Source organism: Hyperoodon ampullatus, assembly GCF_949752795.1.
Source record: "Hyperoodon ampullatus genome assembly, chromosome: 19".
Lineage (NCBI taxonomy): Eukaryota > Metazoa > Chordata > Mammalia > Artiodactyla > Ziphiidae > Hyperoodon > Hyperoodon ampullatus.
This window is the reverse complement of record NC_136932.1, coordinates 23065237-23085358: the sequence shown is the minus strand read 5'-3', so window position 1 is coordinate 23085358 and position 20122 is coordinate 23065237. Positions and strand designations below refer to the sequence as shown.

The 20122-nt window shown below is 43.3% G+C and overlaps 1 protein-coding gene across 1 annotated transcript; it reads left to right on the top strand.

Annotated features, from left to right (window-relative positions):
• Positions 1–11486: 11486 nt before the first annotated feature.
• KCNJ2 (potassium inwardly rectifying channel subfamily J member 2) lies at positions 11487–19060 on the top strand (the record flags this gene model as incomplete). Its single annotated transcript, XM_079726246.1, has 2 exons — positions 11487–12719; positions 19028–19060. 2 exons carry the CDS (start codon positions 11487–11489, stop codon positions 19058–19060), a joined length of 1266 nt encoding a protein of 421 aa, XP_079582372.1.
• Between the last annotated feature and the right edge of the window lie 1062 nt (positions 19061–20122).

The following is a 20122-nucleotide window of genomic DNA, read 5'->3' as shown; positions in this document are numbered from 1 at the left end:
ATACATCCTTGTGAGCATTAAAAAAAAAGAATATAAATGCAAAAGAATAGGTGATGATTAAATACAGTATGGTTCATACATATTATGGAAATAAAATATATGCAAACATTAAAATATATGCTTACAAATGGTTTTTGATTACATGACAAATGCTTAAATATAAAACGTTTGGTACTCATTTTTCAAGAAGTATGACACAATTGATTTAAAATTATGAAAAATAACAATATAAAAATAGAAACAGAACTATAGGACAAAGGGAAAGAGATAACCAAAGTATTTATAATGGTGGGAATATGAATTCATTTTATTTTCTGTATGTTCCTACATTCTTTTATATTTGTAATGTTTATCTTGTACGTATCTCACAACGGGCGATATATTGTTTGACAATTAAAAAAAAGACTTAAATACACTTTACACTTAAAAACCCACACACATAAACTGTTAAAGCCCATACCCCCAAACTTAGGTATTCAGGTATGTATGTAAACTTTCTTTCAAAAGTATCATTACAGTATTGTTGACATTACTCAAAATATGTTTTGCATTTTCTTTGTAGCTTGTGGCACCTTCCTTAAATGTCTACAACAGTGAGGAGCATTGATCGTGTGAAGTTGTTTGTTTTGTTGTTGTTACTGTTAGTTCTCGAAAAAGCCAAGTTGCATGCATCTTATGGCAGGGCTATCAGGTCAAGGGGACCGCCATCTGTGTTAAAAGGGAATGAACCGAAGCTGTAGAATATTACCTTTAAGAGTGCTAACCTGCCACAGATAACACAAATGAAATGATCATCACAATCATTGTGTTAAGAATGACAGTAATGTAAGGTCTGGCCCTAAGATGAATACGGCATTTTCAGAGTGTAATTGTCTCACCCACGTGAGATAAATAAAGGCCTCCAGAGCATAACAGAGAGAATTTACTAAATAATAACTCAGCTGCTCTGGAAGCGTGAGCTTCTTAAAGAACCATCCCACTTACTGTTGTTGGTTTTACCATATTTGATGGAAAACAAAGATATATTTAATGGACAGAGTAAGGATTCAAATGATTTCTCCTAAATGAGTGTATGATTTTCTTGTACAGAAATGTATCAACATATGCATATTTGCAAACACACAGGTATCTTACTTTTCCAGAGCTCTTTCTCAACTATTCCTAACACAGCAAATACAAGGTCTGAAGCATTTAAGTGCTCTGAGAAACTAAAATAGATGTCATAAATCCATATCCTGCAGCTTTTTTATCCAAAAAGGAAACGGACCAAAACAAGGTAACTCCAAATTTAGCATATGCTCATACTATTTCAAAAATATACATCCACTTTAAGCCCTTTAGATCATATTTACTTTTACTTTGCATATATTTTTAAACAACCTTGGTTACATAATTTCTCAGCCCAGTGCATATTAGAATCAACAAATTAGACAGAACACAGTGACAGCCTGGTAAATTCAAGGCACACTGGCAGAAGCAAAATGAGAAGTGAAGGCTCATTGATGGAGAAGAAGGAAAAACGAGCAGAAAGTCTTAAATAAGCTAGTCTGGGGTCATTTAATGTAGAAGACACTGTTCTTATGGTATCCTGATAGGCCCACTCTATTGCAGGTAAAAATGAAATAGCTTATGTTTATTATAATGAGTTATTACTGAGTCATTATTCAAAAGTCATCTTATACTCAAAAATATTGTTACTCTCATTCTTTTCATCATTTAACTGACATTTACTGAGCCTGATTTATTTACTTGGCCATGTGCAAGGCAGTAAGGATATAAAGATAAAAAAAAAAAGACCTGGCAGCAGACTTTGAAAAGCTCCCCATTGGTAGGTGGAGACAAATACAGGGGAAAATATATCTGTAACAGCATGAGAGGAACAAAATATGCTATACTAGAACTATGTACAGAGTGCTACAGGGGCAACCAGTTAGAGTTTGAGGATGCATACATTACATAAGGGAAAATAATTCCCAATCAAATTTCAATTATTTAGAAAAGCCATTATGTCAGGGGTCCCCAAACCCTGGCCACAGACTGGTACTGGTCTGTGGCCTGTTAGAAACTGGGCTGCACAGTAGCGGGTGAACAGGTGGGTGAGTGGGCGAAGCTTCATCTGTATTTACAGCCACTCCCCATCACTCCCCATTGCTCGCACTACCGCCTGAACATCCGCCCCTCCCCTCCCCAGTCCGTGGAAAAACTGTCTTCCACAAAACTTGTCCCTGGTGCCGAAAAGGTTGGGGACCACTGCATTATGTGATATGCTGCATTCCCAGGTCTGCCATATCAGTTAGGCATCATCGCTGTGTGTGACAAATGGCAAATAAGTCTTGTGCACTAAATCCCATTGCTTTAGAGGAAACTGTGCAGGCAGTGGCATGCAGGAAGGACATGCCATTCTTAGAAGCAGCTTATAATTTATAAACACAATTACACTCATACAGTCAGAGCTGGGGGCATACCATTATGGACAAAATCTGAGTGAGGGGCAACCATGTCTTCTGCTATGCTCTCAGCATCCTTAACACAACTACGCAAGCTATTATGTCACGTGTTGTCTTCCATTCGAAAGACTTCCCCATAAATTCTAATCCATTTCATTCTACTCCTCATTCTCCAGATTTTCCTTTTTTCACAAATCACTTTAGCACTTAATCAGAGGCTGCCTTATCTTGTCATTTAGTCATTTCACTTATGCATTGTCTGTCTTCTCAGAGATTGTGAATTCTTAGAGAAGGAACTGTTCCTCCTGAGGCTCTTCTGTCTCCTATCTCACCTAGCACACAGCTAAAGTACAAAGTAGTTACTCAACAAGTAGCTACTACCCTTTATTGAATTTATTATGGAGATGAAATCTTACCAGTGCAGTAAGTGAAATTGCCAAAGCCGTTTCCCAACAGATAAGATTACATTCAGTGGCTTAAAATACCCTAGTGGATGGCTTGTCCTCATAGCAGCAGACTGCAAACTCATCCTATCTACATTTCAAGTCAATATAACATTTATTTATTTATGATTATTAATTATTACTGCAAAGACTAGTAAGTGGTTCTTACTACCTAGTAGATGCAAATAACAGGAGTTTTTCATCTTTATCATTATGAAATTGGGCTGCATAGATGGTTAACAGACACCTGAAAATATATCTAATTGCTGGTGATCTTTACATAAATGCAAAGGAAAGATTTATGTTCCTCGTGAAACAATCTCCTTCTGCGTCACACGACCATTCATAATCTGACTGCAGATCTAGACTGTGACTAATATTTGGCTTTAATATTATAGGTGGTTACCATGGAGGGAATCAGTAAGAGCATAATTGTCACTTCCTTGGAAAAATTTAATCCACAGATGGATCCCAACACTCAGCTGCACTGGTGTCCAAAACTAATGGGGACTTTTTTGCTAAATAAGGACTGATTCAGCCAAAAAGATATACTCTGACTAGAGAAATCTGTATCACGCATTGCTCCAGAAAAGTATATTTACCCAAGCACTGAATATTTTGGAATACTAGAATTTTCCTTATAGGGACGTAGTGAAAAGTCTCTCTCATTAATTAAAATGCACATTTATATTTTTCTTTATAAGATGAAGCAATAGAGTTAATCAATGCTATCCTGAATTTACAGTTTCAGTTACTAACAAAATGTAATCCTTCATGTTTCTTTATTTAGCTAAATAATTAAGGTGAAAATTCTATTCAGATTGGGAAGCTGCTTATTAAAATAATCAACTTTTCTCTAATATTCTACTGCAACAAATAAGCCTTGCTGCATAGCGTTACATGGGAGGTAAAAGTGACATTGATGAGAAAGACGCCCCTTTGCCCAGATAAATACATATATTTATTTGCCCCCCTCCCATCAGTAAATTTATACAAACAACCATAATCTTGTAACTTTGCATTCATTTCTTTAAAGATTTTTCCTATCATATGAAACTTTCCTGGCCTGGGGTGTATTCAGTTTACTTAGAGTGGCATATTAAAGTAAACAATTTCAATCCTAATTCCAGAGAAATGGCACCCCTTTCTGGGTGACTGGTTTTGAACTACAGCTCATTACCTGGAAATAAGAGTGTTGCCTCTCTGAATTCCTGTGGTTTGGAAAATTCTTAGCCAGCTACAGATACATAGATTGAATCATAGTAAAGAAGAGAACATCTATAGATGATGAATTTCTTCCTCTTTCCAGTTAGGTTTAATATGCTTTGAAGGATTAATTGGACCTCTCCCGCCTGCCTGTTCCTTAGAAGAAATCCATGAGGAAACACATTTCAGAGGAAGCTTATTGCAGTGCAGTGAGCTGTACCTCATCCTCTGTCCTCTGGTTATGCAGAGTTAGCCCCTCTGTCTCCAGGCTCTTTTAGCTTTAGGCTACAGCCTGGCTTACTATACATCCATCTCTTTTGCAGAGTTGATCCAAACGGTCTATAAATAACACTTGGCTTGACGCAGGTTAAATTCGACCTCCCTGGTGTGAAGCATTATCCCCACGGAGAGGACTTTAAAAGGCAAGACAGTTGGTACCAGGGCTCGGGCTACTGTACTACCTCAGCAAATGGAATGAAACGGCAATGCGCTTGGCTATCAGAGAGACACCGCGTGCGCAACCTGTTCCAGGCCCTTTGAATCTCAGCGGCTTCCTCAGTTCTAGGAAAAGTGGCCCACTTGCTAAGGCAGGATTAAGAGCGATCTGCAAAACCCAAGCGTATCTCACCAGCACCTCCTAGGGGCCGCGTGCGGGTATGAGGCTCGGAGGTGGGTCCCGGAGCAGACCCTTTCCTTGAAGTGTCAGTTTCACTCTCCCACACGCACAAATACAGCCGGGCTGTGCCGCCCAGAATACGAGCTAGTTTGTTGAAGTAGTTTGGCGTCTCTAGGAGGCCTTTCAGAGGTTTAAATAAACTGCGCGGAAGACACATTTGATCGCTTGAGGAAATGCACACACACACACACACACACACAGGGATTTCAAACTTGGGGGACTCCTAAATATCCTTTAAGAGCAAAGCTGCATTATGACACCAAAGTACTCAGACAGACACACACACACGGTTTAATCTGTAACGTTCCAGTGTCCACACCCGGTTCACGCTGAAGTTGACACAGCTTCTGAAAGCGTCTCTGCAAAGGGTCTACATGCTCTTGCCTGGCTGCTGGGAAGGAGGGCTGGGAGGCGCTGATGCGCGGCCGCGCTGAGTGTCTGTAGGAGTCGCCGTTCCAGAGAGTTCATTACTCTTTAATTGCTCTGATTTTAGATCAGCAGAGCGTGCCGGGCGCTGGTGCAGACAGAGATTGAGGGCGGGCCCTGCGACAGCGAGCGAGCGGTTCACCCTTCCGAGCAGTCTAGGCGCTTTGTAAGTAATTGACCCAGAGCCGGAGGGAGGAATAGCTTCTTCTCCCAGGCAGCTGCAACCCTCGCGCGCGTCTGACTCCCGCTGGGTTCTGCGAGCCGGTCGCGGTCCCTTTCCCCGTTTAATTCGCGGCTCTTCAGCTCACCGCTGGTCCTGGGGGGGCGGGGGCGGGCGGATTCAGGGGGTGGGAGGGGAGTGAAGGGAGAGGAAGACGCGCCCCGGCTGAAAGGCTGAAATGCAAGCCTCCCCGGCTGCCACCGCTTCTCCCGGACCCTGGCACCTCGCGAGCCTCTGGGGGCGCACGCCCCGCCCCGCCGCCACGGACGACAGAAGAGGGCAAGTGTAGGGCTGGCGAAGGGGTCGGAAGCTTTGCCCAAGGGCCAGGCTGCCATCAGGCAGCCGCAAGAGCCCGGCTGCGGAGCTTCCCACCTGCTGCCGGCCGGGCCGGGGCGCAGCTTCCCCCTCCCTTGCGCGGCCGGACCGGCGGCCGGGGCGCGGCGCGGGGGGGCCGGACGGGAAGGAAGCGGCGGCAGGTTCTCCCCGGCGGCAGCCCCGCGGCCGCGGGCGCAGCATCCTCCCTCCCCGCGCGGTCCCCGGGGCCAGGCGCGCTGCGATTGGCCGGCGCGGCCGGGGGCGGGGCCAGGCGGGCCGGTGGCTCGCGACGCCTCAAAAGAGCCCAGGAAAGCTCAGAGCGCCCTGGAGCCCCGGCCAGCGCGCAGCCCGCCCGGCGCCAGCAAGCTGGGTCTTGGGAATGCTGGTTCGCCCTGGCTCGCTCGCTTGTACAAACTCCTGGATCTTACATGCCTCTGTAACCCCCCACTTCCACGCCATGCCCCCATGCTCCTGCGCCGGCAACAGGTAAGGGCTGCTGTGTGTTTTCTTCCCTCCTTTCCTCTCGTTGCCTGTGCGTCCCGGGGAGTGGACTCGGGCTGCCGTCTCCGACCCTCCCCTGCCCCGCCGCCCCAGAGGTGCCCAGCTGTCACTCTGCCTTAGCGCTCACCCACGCTCCGGAGTCCCAGACCATGCCTATAGAGTTTGTGCGCGCACCAGAACACCCCCAGAGCTAAAAATACTGAGACATGCTTGGAACAGTTGAGCAATAGAAACAGATTTCTCTACAGCATCTGTTTGTGCTCATAACTTCCAGTGCACCAGCTGTAGCGAGATACTGAGTTTGGAGACAAGGGCGAGGGAGCCTCTGTTCGATCTCGCTCTAAGGGGAAAAAAGGGGGGGAGCGGGTGCGTCTAGAGTACTGGTCTCAGACTTTGGCAAACCTGGGGACGCAGCGCTGGTCTGGATCCTTGGCGTCTTCCCCCCACCCCCGCCCCTTTGTCATTTTGCTTCAAGTGTAGCTTCGAGTACCAAACCCAGCGAGCGTCTCAAAGTTGCTTTGCTGGGGAAGAGAGCGGGAGCTCGCGTTGGATTTCAGCCGGAAGACCGCAAAACTTTCACATCCTATGTCAGTCTCCCCTGAGCAACTTGTTATTCTTTGCAATAATAATATTAACACCGAAACTGGAAGACAGTGTGGTTTCAGGGAAGCACAGTGGTCAAAACGACTTGATTCTGCAGAAGATTGCATCATAACATAGAGTCATCATGACAGTTGGAAAAAAAATCAAGATAGGAAACGGGCAGTTTATCTTCTGTGTCTGGGTAATCCTATCAGTAGGATGGTAACTGGAATACCTGTGAATCCTGGGGATTTTCATAAACTCAGAATTTGCCTTTTAGGGAACAAGGCATTATCTGAAAACGTGTTTTGGGTATGTGAGGAGTGCATGTTGCTTTGTACCACTTGTTTTCTTTTCACGTTAATAATCGGTAGGCTGTCAGATTTCCTCTCACTAACGGCTGTTCTGTGTCTGCTGTATGTTACCTGTACACTTGCTAGCTTTTTCTTGCTCACTTCCAACCCTGCCCCAAGTGTTTTATTTATATTTGCCATTATCCGGAAAAATCCCCAGGCTCAGGAGTAAGAGATGTTACTTTAAGGATGGTGGGAGGGGCGAGAGTTGGGGTCAAGGTCATGTCACTTTACTTTCAGCCCCTCCTCCTCCCCCTTTGCTGGCACTTTCGTTTATATTATTGCTCTCCATAGGAATATGTGTTCCGAGCTCTTGTGAATGTGGCGTTAAAACACACACACACACACACACACACACACACACACACACGCTATTTCTACTTCCTTCAGACTTTCTGGTTGCAGAATCCCTGGTTAGCCGTAGAGTCCTTGTATGACTTTTGAGTAGCATGGGAGACTGACCATGTCTTCACCTGAGCAGCCGGACTGTTTCAAGCTTTTTTCTTTTTAGTGTATATTTTTTGGTGGCCAAAGAGGTATGTTTTTCAGCATGTGCACATGTTGAGTGAGGCTACCTGCATTGTTGGGTGTAAAAGTTGTAGGGCTCACGTAGACGAGGGGTATCCCGCCTCCCCTACTGCCCCTCCCCCTCCCTTCAGTTTACTGAGCCTCTGAGAGGTTGCTTTGCTAGCCTTGAGCTCTCATAGCAACAGTGTGCCCAGAGCACACTCAGGCCGGTCTATATGGCGTCAGCAGGGGAATAGCTGCTCTAGATACTCAGCCGACCTCTCTTTCATCCCAGGGCACTTTCTTTTACCATCTTTATTTCCTATCCTTCCTTAGAAACTTTCTTATTTGCCCCACGCCACGACCCCCACTTATTCTCATTTATTCTTCATGGTTACATGTTTCTGTTCTTTTATACTCCATATTGGGAATATTTCCTTTACGGTAAAAATGATTTGGATGCATTCATTTACACCGTGTTATCTCCTCGACCGTGTATATGGATCCACAGCTCTCTCGCCTTTAACATCTACCTTGAGATTGAAGCCCTGAACTATTTTTTTCCATTGCTTATGCTTCATTTTGGCTCGGCCTATAAATAGTCTTAACATGAAGAGCACCACATGTAGCCTCTCAATTTCCCAGGGATACTTTCTACTCATTGGTTATACCCTGGGTAAAAATGATTATCTGTGTCTATTAAATTTATATCAGGCCCTTAAATATTTTAGCTGAAAACGGGGGAATTTACACATTGTTCATCAAACCAAGTATCAATTCTCCTGAGTCGTGCCCATCGAGGACTCCAATCGCGTGCTGTTTTCATCTATTCTTAATCAAATGTTTCTTAAAAACGTATCAAGAATAGAGGCCGAAAATGAAGTTACACGAAAGCCCTATTCCTAATTAAAGTACTTTCCCAGATGCTCATGAATCGGTGATTTTCAGTGTGAGAAGCGCAGGCAACAAGGTTTTCTGCTTGCTTGCAGCCACTCAGGCATGCGGGCAGGTTAATAGGAAAGACATTCTTCAGAGTGGAATATTAAGACAGTTACCCTCTCACACGTTGGCAGGTTCTAGATTTTTGCTACGTCATCAGCCCCACCAGAGTCTGAATACACATCATGTGTGTGCGCACATATACACACATAAATCTGTTTTGGAGCATACCTGCTGGAAGTGACAAAAGTTTCCATTTTGCCAAAAAAAATCCTTTTTTCCCCCTTTCCAGGCAGAAATGGTAGAATTTCTAAATGATGCTCCACATATGGAACAAATTCTGTCATTAGCAATGGAAATAAGACAATAATAGTTGCTCGATACAGGCTCTTTTCAAGATTCTAAATGCGGAAAGCTATTCGTAGGAAGCTGGTAGTGTGTGTTTTGTGGAATTCAAGCTAATGTCCTGGGGTCAAGATTTTTGGAAAGTCGTAATTCAGTCTTTAGATTTTATATGGTTGTTATGTTTTAATCTGGAAAGAGTGCAGAAATAAGTCAGAAGAAATTTGAGACTGTCTACTCATGGTCCCTAATGGTAACTCAGATGGAAGGATTGTTTTGAATCATGAAAAGGGAATTTTTTGGTGTCAGCTTATAAGATTCTGAAGTCACACAGAGCTCAAGAATACAAGCACTATTTAAATGAGACCTCCCTCGCCCCTCTTTTTGGAAAATGCACCTGCATTCGGTGTCATGTTGTTATCTCTGTTTTTGTGTAGAAATGCGTGGCAATTTCATACGAGCCAAGTGAGCTGAAATCACTGTTTAAAAAATTTCTTTCCGTGTCCAGGATCTAGAACCCTGAGGAATAGGAGTCTTGTTTCTTTTGTCCAAGTACAAACTTCATGGGGAAGCAGACAAAACATTGAAGCAGGTGGAAGGCTGGGAAGGCACAGCAACTTCTTTTTATAAAGTAATTCAAAGGCACTTTCAAATCAGGCATCATTTAGGTGTCAAAAGCTGCCAAAATGTAACACACATTGCAATTTTCACAGATGACTAATCTCAGGAAAAATGTGTTGGGGCACATTCTTGCATAATAACTTGGATAAAAAGGGAGAAGTGAAAAGACTGTAACAAGACATTTTCAAAGACAATGCACCTTGCCTGTCTTTAAGGGGCACTGCCCGAAACAGATCAATGATTTGCTTTCTTTGTTTGCAGTTGGCTTGGCTGAACGTGGTTCTGTTAAGTGCTTAATCTGAATGTGGCTTGAGGGGAGAAAGAAAAAGTGGAGTCTTCGTCATCAAGGCTTCGACAGATTTCTGATCCTGTCCATCTGTTGTTCATTGTCCCCCTTTAATACAGGAGAGAGATTTGGTGGTTTGAAAAGTCGAGCATCACTTTTCTTTCTCAGATCTGTGCTATATTCATTTTTTAAATTTGTATTTGGGTAACAAAACACCCTAGACTTTCTCCTAGGCTTTCATGAGTCCAGGAAAAACTAGTTTCTTTGGAGCAAAATTGGAAAGTCAAAATCAATGGGTGGTTTTTACCTGGGCTGGGGTGGGGAGAGATGAAGCAAGAGGAGAAAACTGAAAACTACTATTCGTTCTCATTAAGTAAAGGTGAGTGCATTCTCCATAGGAACAGAGAGCAAGCAGCAGCACTGGAAGTGAAGAGTCAGCTGAGGGACCCTTATGATTTACTACCGCAAAGTCATCTCTGTTTGGGAAAACATAGACTTGGACTTCCACACAATGAGTTCCAGCCTCATGTCAATCCGCTAAAGACCTGGTCCTTGGGCACAAAGGTGCTTACTTTCTAGCCTGTCGTCACACATGACAATCCCATCACCAGAGACTTTCAGGTCTCTCATTGCTAGGCAACAGGATCTCTCTGTATTCCCCAGAGTAAACCTGTGTCTTCAAGTCAGAATCACTTGCTCTAACAGAGATGTTATCAGGCAATTCTGCCTAGTGGCTGCTTTCAGTGTGTGAAGTGACGGAATAAGCCCAGTCTCCAGAAAGTGGGATCCCTTTCAGATGATTAGAAGGGCTGTCTGCTCAGTTTTATCTTTTAAACAAAATAGTCGGTGCTTTTGGATTTCAACTTGTCATCAAGGGCTCTCAGATTCTCTCAACATGCACCTGCTGTTCAATTAATATTAACATTCTGCGTTCATGTGAAATGCTCTCCCGACATGTCCGTGTTCTTAAAGCTTCATGACAAACCTTGGAGTTAGAAAGTCTTTCTTCTGCCTAATCACCTGGGACCCCAGCAAGTCGTGAAGGCAAAGGAAGAGAATAAGAGGAGAGAGGTAGCTCTGTAAAGTAGAATATTCCAGATCGCTGGCAAAAAATAGGGGAAGGGAGACCTGAGATTTCAGTTGAAAGACTGTCACAAACAACTAACTCTTCTGTGTTTAATGACTTCATGCTTCTAAATAATATAAGAAAATATTTTCTTTTCTGTCTATTTCTCTGGGGCTACAAGGAAACGAAAAACCCAGTAATTCAACGTAGAGGACATTTATCTATATCTGACCCTGTGTCTGGCTAGGAAATGTTGCCTTAGGGAGTAGACTTCATTTTTCCATGACTTCTTTTGTAACGAACGATCTCTCTCTCTCTCTCTCTCTTTTTCAGTAGGACCTGTTCTCTGGATGTCAGCTGAGTTACTAAGGTGACTCTGCACGCCAGGAGAGAGACCTTGGTAGAAAGAACCTCAAGGCTCTTGGAGACCCCCATCTCTCCTTCTTTTCTGTGTGTGTGGGTCTTCACTGAACATTCAAACCTGTTTCTCCAAAGGGTTTTGCAAAAACTCAGACTGTTTTCCAAAGCAGAAGCACTGGCGTCCACAGCAGAAGTGATGGGCAGCGTACGCACCAACCGCTACAGCATCGTCTCTTCGGAGGAGGACGGCATGAAGCTGGCCACCCTGGCGGTGGCCAATGGCTTTGGGAACGGGAAGAGTAAAGTCCACACTCGACAGCAGTGCCGGAGCCGCTTTGTGAAGAAGGACGGCCACTGCAACGTGCAGTTCATCAACGTGGGCGAGAAGGGCCAGCGGTACCTGGCGGACATCTTCACCACGTGTGTGGACATCCGCTGGCGGTGGATGCTGGTTATCTTCTGCCTGGCTTTCGTTCTCTCCTGGCTGTTCTTCGGCTGCGTGTTTTGGTTGATAGCGCTGCTCCACGGGGACCTGGACGCATCCAAGGAGAGCAAAGCGTGCGTGTCCGAGGTCAACAGCTTCACGGCCGCTTTCCTCTTCTCCATCGAGACGCAGACCACCATAGGCTACGGCTTCCGCTGCGTCACGGACGAGTGCCCCGTGGCTGTTTTCATGGTGGTCTTCCAGTCCATCGTGGGCTGCATCATCGACGCCTTTATCATTGGCGCGGTCATGGCCAAGATGGCCAAGCCCAAGAAGAGAAACGAGACCCTGGTCTTCAGCCACAATGCTGTGATCGCCATGAGGGATGGCAAGCTCTGTCTGATGTGGCGGGTGGGCAACCTTCGGAAAAGCCACCTGGTGGAAGCTCACGTGCGAGCGCAGCTCCTCAAATCCAGGATTACTTCCGAAGGGGAGTACATCCCCCTGGATCAAATAGACATCAACGTCGGCTTTGACAGCGGCATTGACCGCATATTTCTGGTGTCCCCCATCACCATCGTCCACGAGATAGACGAGGACAGCCCGTTATACGATCTGAGCAAACAGGACATCGACAATGCGGACTTTGAAATCGTAGTGATCCTCGAAGGCATGGTGGAAGCCACGGCCATGACCACGCAGTGCCGGAGCTCATACCTGGCCAACGAAATCCTCTGGGGCCACCGCTACGAGCCCGTCCTCTTCGAGGAGAAACACTACTACAAAGTGGACTATTCGAGATTCCACAAGACTTATGAGGTACCCAACACTCCCCTTTGTAGTGCCAGGGACTTAGCAGAGAAGAAATACATCCTCTCCAATGCTAATTCCTTTTGCTATGAAAACGAGGTTGCCCTCACAAGCAAAGAGGAAGAAGACAGTGAAAACGGGGTCCCAGAGAGCACGAGTACGGACACACCCCCTGACATAGACCTTCACAACCAGGCAAGTGTACCCCTAGAACCCAGGCCCTTACGGCGAGAGTCGGAGATATGACTAATTCCTCCTTGGGAATAGTTACTTTGAAACACAGTCTGTTGGTCCAAGGCCCAAAGCAGTTACGCAGACGACGGTACTGGTGAAGAGGTGGTTTGAGACAAGTGACCACGAGGGACTGAGGCTAGCACGATGCTTTCAAAGAAAGACTGTAGGCTCAGAGATGAACCTAAAGCACTAAACATGCCTGCCCCCCGTGACCCGATGGCACATAACACGTTGTAGAATAAGTTATGGGGTGTTTATGTCTTGTCTTGTGTTTTCATACCAAACTTGAACTTGCAGGCAAGCCTTGGTTGGTTGGGTATTTGACGTCTCCAGAATGCTTCTCTTTAGGGAACAAGAATGTTTTTAAATGGCATCACATTTTTAAATGTTTTCAAGGCAAGACTCTGCCTTAACTTTTGAAAAGCTGCTAACTACACGAACACACGTTGTATTGTTGCAGTGTAGTTTTTCTTGTGTGTAATTTAAAAAGTCAGTGTTGAACTTTCTTGAGAGCTCATGATATGCACTTCAAAGTGGCGAGTATTTGGCTATTAGTTGCCAAAACGAGAGCCTGATTTTTTGAGGCCAGTAATTTGTTTGCTAGAATTGATTTCTCTCTCTCTGTCTCTCTGTCTCTGTCAAGCTCTTTCCAGTTACATAAGGGCATTATGTAACACTAGCCAAATGGTAGCCTCCGGGTTGTTGTTATTATTATTATTTTTTCTCCATGATGTTAATGGGTGATCTCAAATTTTAAGTTAGACTACCTAAAATAAATACCAAAGATAATGCACATTTTTGCACAGTGGAGCTTATACTAAAAAGGAGAGAAAGCCCCACGGCTGCCTTGAAATCAAGAGACAATAACTTTGAACCTCAGCAAGACCTTGAACTGCCCTCTCGTTTTGCACCTTATTCAGAAAACAGAACATCACACACACAGTCAACTAAGTGCCGTGCTTTACATTTCTGTTCCTTCATGTAACTTTCACGTTATAGGAGGAAGAAGACAGGGGAAGAAAAATTCACACGCACACGATATAAACATCTTTCCTTCGAGGTGGTGCTAGCCAGGTGAACGCATACGACGTTGAGAGATGGTGATGTGCCCTTAGATTTTTTTCTGGGTTTTTCCATTCTTTGCACATTCCAAAATGTATTCCAGAAGACAAGACCTAGGTTGAAATGAGTTGGCATCCTTGACGCTGAGCCATCCAACTTGAAAGATCAATAGGTTTATACCCCTGCGGCTGAATTCCTTGCCCTGAGAGCTGGTACATCTCCAGCTTGACTTCATCTTCCAAAAGATGCCATGCCTGGCCTCTAGGCTGGCTCTTACGATCAGGCTGTCTGGACTGAGTCCTACAGCATCCGAGGGGGCTGTGAATGCTGAAGTGGGAAGGTGGGAAGATGCAGAAGAGCCATTTTGATGTAGCCCATCAGCTCAAGTATTCAGGAGGGAGGGGAACGTTGCTTTTTTTTTTTTTTTTTTTCTAATGGTACAGAGTAGGAATGAAAATGTCTCAGTAATTTAGGGTCAACAAGAGCCATAAAAATTCTAACAGACTCACAAGTAAAGGAGATAATGATCTAAAAGGGTCCTTTCCCCTTGATGGATGCACACTCATGATTGAATCCGAGCTGATCCCTTTTGCCCGTGGAGCCCTAGAGCAGGCTGCTTAGGGCACATTGTTTTCCAGAAGCCTCTCCTGCCTGGCTGCCTGACTTGCTAGAAACATTTTGTTTTGTTTTGTTTTCCGCTCTAGCTCAACATAATGGAACTCTCTTTTGGTTTAAAGTTCCTTATTTGTGAATTCTGGGGTTGCTGACTTTTCTTTTTAATTGGCGTCTCAAAATCAACTCTCTTACGGTATTATATCCCTGTATGCCATTAAAAAACAGCTTGTTCTAGAATCCTGTATTTTGTAAACTGTTGTCTGTGATGGTCTCTGGTTCTTGAACAGCCATATCTGAATGCGGTGCCTGCAATAATCGGACAGTCTCTGCTGTTCTCAGCCTTCAGAGTCGATGGGTTTGAACACTGTGGAATTATTTTCACTGAAACCAAGTTAGAGATATCAAGCAAGTGGATGTTATTTTAAGTCCAAACTTAAAGGCAGATTAGGGAAGTTGTTTAGAGAGTTGGAGGGAGTGCGTGGATACAGAATTTACATTCTTCCGTAAATGGCAAATGTTCGGCCATTGACAGAGGATGTTGACGGTTTCAGCTGCTGCTATTTCGATATTTTTGCAAAGGAAAATAATCAAACCAAAGAGTATTCAGTGGTCTGTAAATTAAATGAAGATTCAGTGGAGAATGGGGGTGACCACAGAAAAGGCACCTTCCCATCACACAGCTCTGCCACTTAAAAAGACTTGAGATATTTGAAAGGGGGTGGGTAGGGGGCAAGAATGAGGGAGGGAACTCTTGCAACTTCTTTCTGAAAAAGAGAAAAAAAAATCTAAAATTTCTGGTGCACAGGTTTTTTTTTTTTTCAAGAAAATTTTGCAGAAGCTATGTTTTTAAAGTGTACATTTTATAAAGTTTATCAGATATTTTCATATTTAAAGCCAAATGTAAATAGAAGTCTGTAAAGGGAAAAAAATTGCCATAGAAAGTATAATTTCAGTGCAGCAATTTCTGAGAGCTAGTACCTATATGCTACCGGTTAGCATGGTTTTAGCAAATATTTACCAGCCTTATAAGGTTCGTATTGCTATGTTCTTCTGTTATTTATTTCAGCATGGACTGTTGATTTGAAAGCTTTTTCTAGTTATTAGTATTTTCACAGTTACAAGCTTTAAATGGCAATTTTTTTTTTTTTTTTTTTTTTTTGTCAAGAGCCAAGACACAGGCAATGCACAACGGTTTTTGGTTTTTGGTTTTTTTTTTTTTTCTTTTGCTGCATTTTACCTTCAAAACATTTGTCATTGACTGGGTTTCCTTAATTAGTGCACACATGTCATTAGAACGCAGGTTGAAGAGACTCACTGTGAATATCTGGGGTCTGTTCCGGGATCTGTGTTGGCTTCTCCGTGACAAGCAAACCCCCATTGAATTTACTTAGGAATTATTCCCTTTTAAAGAATTTTTGCCCATATCTGGATGGGCATTATATTTTTGGGAGGAGGACTAGATTCCTGGTTATCCTATTTTTAAAGAAAAGATAGACAAAGTGAATTCTATTTTGATTATTGAGAAAGGAATAGTTTTCTATCCCTCTAAGAGTATACTTGAATCAGACATTTTAAGGATGTCACCCATAACTCTGAAACCATTTCCAAATTTCCTGGTGAAAGTTTGTTTTATCTTTTTTTTTTTTTCAGTTCTATCAATGCATTATTTCTTCCCTTTACTCCCTTTCTTCCCTGTCAACTCCCACCTCAAACCTTGATGTTTATTCAGTGAGTTCTGTCCCCTAAATCATGTCACTCTTACAAGAAACAAATGTTGGTTCATATTTGATGATAAGCCGCTCAGTAAAGGTAAAAAGCTTGTTCTGAGAAACAGAGTGAGTGTTTTTTCACTCTGTGTCCAATAATGTTAAGGTTAAAAAAAAAAAAAAAAAAAGTGTTGCATAGTCACTCACTCCCAAGTAGAATCTCTTTTCTAGTTATGTTGGGTTTCAGCTCTGGGCTGCGGTGAATTGAACAATCCCGGCCTTTGACAATCGTGAGAGTTATTATTTTCCCGTTTGCTGTCTTTTTGTATCTAAAGTCTTCCTAATGTACTGCACAAACCATGGATTGTACATATTTTTATATATTATGTCTTATTTTATTATTTCTAAATAAAAAATTAAAAATTGAAAACAAATCAGTGCAAGAATCTTTGGGCTCCCTGTATGGTTACTGTAGCATCCCTGAGATAGAAAGCAAAGGTTCCCAAACAAGAGGGCATAAACCTTAATAGTTTGGATAAATAGAGCCATAGAAATCACCAAAACAGGTGTGGGGTGGCAGATTACTTTAATCCAAGTAAGAGGAAGTCAAGCTCATGTTTTGTTTTCGGACAGAATGGCCTAGATAGAAAAGACCGAGAAACAAGCAAACAAAACTAACAAAATGTGTAAGGTTTAGTCTCTGTGTAACGACAGAAGTTACTCTTTATTGAGCCTAACTGGGTAGGGTTCTGGCTTTCTATTATTTCATTCCCCCGAAACCAAATCAGGTTATTATATTCTCGTGTAATAGATCAGAGTTGGCAAATATGTTCCCTAAAAGGCCAGATAGTAAATATTTCCGGCTTTGTGGAACAGTCTTTGTCAGAACTATGCAGCTCTGCCCTGGTACAACAAAATCAGCCACGAAGAATACAAAAACAAATGGTGCGGCTGTCTGTCAATAAAACTTTACTTATACAAACAGCTGGTGGGCCAGATTTGGCATATGGTCTATAATTTATTGACCTCTGTTATACAGGAAGAAACTGAGGCTGGATTTTAAAGCTAATAAATCATCGAGCAGGTATTCAAATTCAGGTTTTATGTGCTTCTAAATTTAGTTTAATCCACTAAGCTATAGAGCGTTTCAGGGCACCAAGGTACCAAGGATCTGTGGTCTCAGAGAAAATGTCAATTCCTCTGGCAAATTTCAAATAGCTTAACTGTTTTCCACCATTGGAAACACTGAGGAAAATCCCCATCCTGAAATATGGGTTGCTCCTTAATATTTTTCCTTTAACAGATAGCTTTCTTTTAACAAAGCCCTTACTTTGTTTCGAAGATGGTTCTAAATTCTTTATGAGTATTGAATAATTTAATCTTAAGAGCAACCCTATGGAGTGTGCATGATTATTATCCCTATTTAAGAAATGAGGGGACTTCCCTGGCGGTCCAGGGGTTAGGACTCTGTGCTACCACTGCAGAGGGCCTGGGTTTGACCCTGGTTGGGAAACTAAGATCCCACAAGCCATGCGGTGCAGCCAAAAAAAAAAGAAAAAAAAAGAAAAGAGGTCACTGAGGCCCAGAGAGGTTGAGTATCTTGTGTAAGCACACACAGCTAGTAAGTATTAGAGCTGAGCTTTAAACTGAGGCCATTTAATTTGCAGCAACATGGATGGACCTAGAGATTATCACACTGAGTGAAGTAAGTCAGACAGAGAAAGACAAATACCATATGATATCGTTTATATGTGGAATCTAAAATATGACACAAAGGAACTTGTCTATGAAACACAAACAGACTCACAGACATAGAGAACAGACTTGTGGTTGCCAAGGGGGAGGGGAGGTGGGGGAGGGATGGATTTGGAGTTTGGGATTAGCAGATGCAAACTATTATATAGAGGATGGAGAAACAACAAGGTCCTACTGTAGAGCACAGGGAACTGTATTCAAGCTCCTGAGATAAACCATAATGGAAAAGAATATGAGAAAGAATGTATATATGTGTATAACTGAATCACCTTGCTGTACAGCAGAAATTAACACAACATTGTAAATCAACTATATTTCAATTAAAAAAATAAACGGAGGCCATTTAGCACTGGGCTGAGCTTTTTTTTTTTTTTTTTTTTTGCGGTACGCGGGCCTCTCACTGTTGCGGCCCCTCCCGTCGCGGAGCACAGGCTCCGGACGCGCAGGCTCAGCGGCCATGGCTCACGGGCCCAGTTGCTCCGCGGCATGTGGGATCCTCCCGGACCGGGGCACAAACCCGTGTCCTCTGCATCGGCAGGCGGACTCTCAACCACCGCGCCACCAGGGAAGCCCAATGTGAGTCATTTTTATGTAGATAATCTTGTTATTCAGAAAAAAAACCATACTTTTCTATCTTCTTTTTTAACCAATACATTCTCATCCCTCCTCCTTCACCCTAGTTTATTTCCTTATAGGCCAAATTCTATTATAGTGAACTTTAGGAGACTTTGTATTTGAATTAATCAATTCTTTCCCTGATATATATATATATATATATATATATATATATTTTTTTTTTTTTTGCGGTACACGGGCCTCTCACTGTTGTGGCCTCTCCCTTGCGGAGCACAGGCTCCGGACGCACAGGCTCAGCGGCCATGGGTCAGGGGCCCAGTTGCTCCGCGGCATGTGGGATCCTCCCGGACCGGGGCACAAACCCGTGTCCCCTGCATCGGCAGGCGGACTCTCAACCACTGCACCACCAGGGAAGCCCCGAGCTTTTTATCATTATTCTACGCTTTCCATTTGGAGGCATTCTTGGGAAAAGTTTCATCATTTCGTGTCAGGCCTCTCTGCTTCTCAGTTTTTATTCTCCTTGGTGATGAAAATGCATTCTTTTTCTCCGCATAGGAGACTATACATGAGCACCCACCTCCTTCATAACCTGCTCTACAATTGCTCCGTTGGTCCCTGAGGAGAGAGGACAACTCAAAAAGGTAGATTAATTACAAATAAGCATCGGTTGTGGGATTTAGGTAAATTTCAAACTTCAGGTTAATTTCAGTTAACTAGGAATTGCTGAGGCCTGTCCCGAGGTGAAACCACAAAGCTCTGTTACTAACCAAACGGCAGGCACCTCACCACATCACACACTTCTGCTTTCCTCCAGCTGTGGGCCGCCAAAGGTGTAACATGATCCGCTTGGTGATTGGTCCCATTAAACAAGATACAGGTTGGTAACTCCAGGCCACAGGTTGAGTGCTATATGAATCCCACCTCTACTTTTAAAAAAAGAAAATTAAATATGTGTACAAAAAGAAAAAGCGAGGGTAGAACTTCAGAGTTTTTCTGCTTAGGCCTTCTTTTCAATGAAAGCCAAACAAGGCCTCCCAACTCCAGCCTCTTTAAGCAACAGCCTCTAGATAATACAAAGAAGAAAACATGTTTCTCTCTAGAAATTTCCATATTAAAGCTCGAAACACTGACTACATCAATCAGATTTGCTTTCCCAAATTAAAAGAAACAAAAGAAACGAAATAAGAAGAGAAAGCCTAGCTTTATGCATTTTGAGTGAGCAAAGGAGCCTAGGGACCTGATGATTTGAGCCACTATATGAGGTTTGTTATAATGACTTAAACATTTTTATATAATTATAAGGTGATACCTACAAGGCATGGGTGAATAAAACTATCATAGTACCTGGCTCTGGAATAGGTTGACCAGCTGTCCTGGTCTGTTTGGGACACAGGGTTTCCCCAGGATGCAAGACGGGCAGTCCTAGAATTGGAAAAGTCAGTCATCTGCTTTGGAGGCTAGAGGAGTAGAAGTGTTGGGAAAGTGAAGGGAGAAAAGGTGAGCCAGACTCAGCACAAGTGTCACTAAATAGTAAGCATAATAATGATGGATAATTACACATAAGTGGTTCTCTTCGAATAACTGAAGTTTGTTGCCTCGAGGGCATTCACTGTTTTGGAGGAATGGTTTGCTAAAATATTATACAATTCT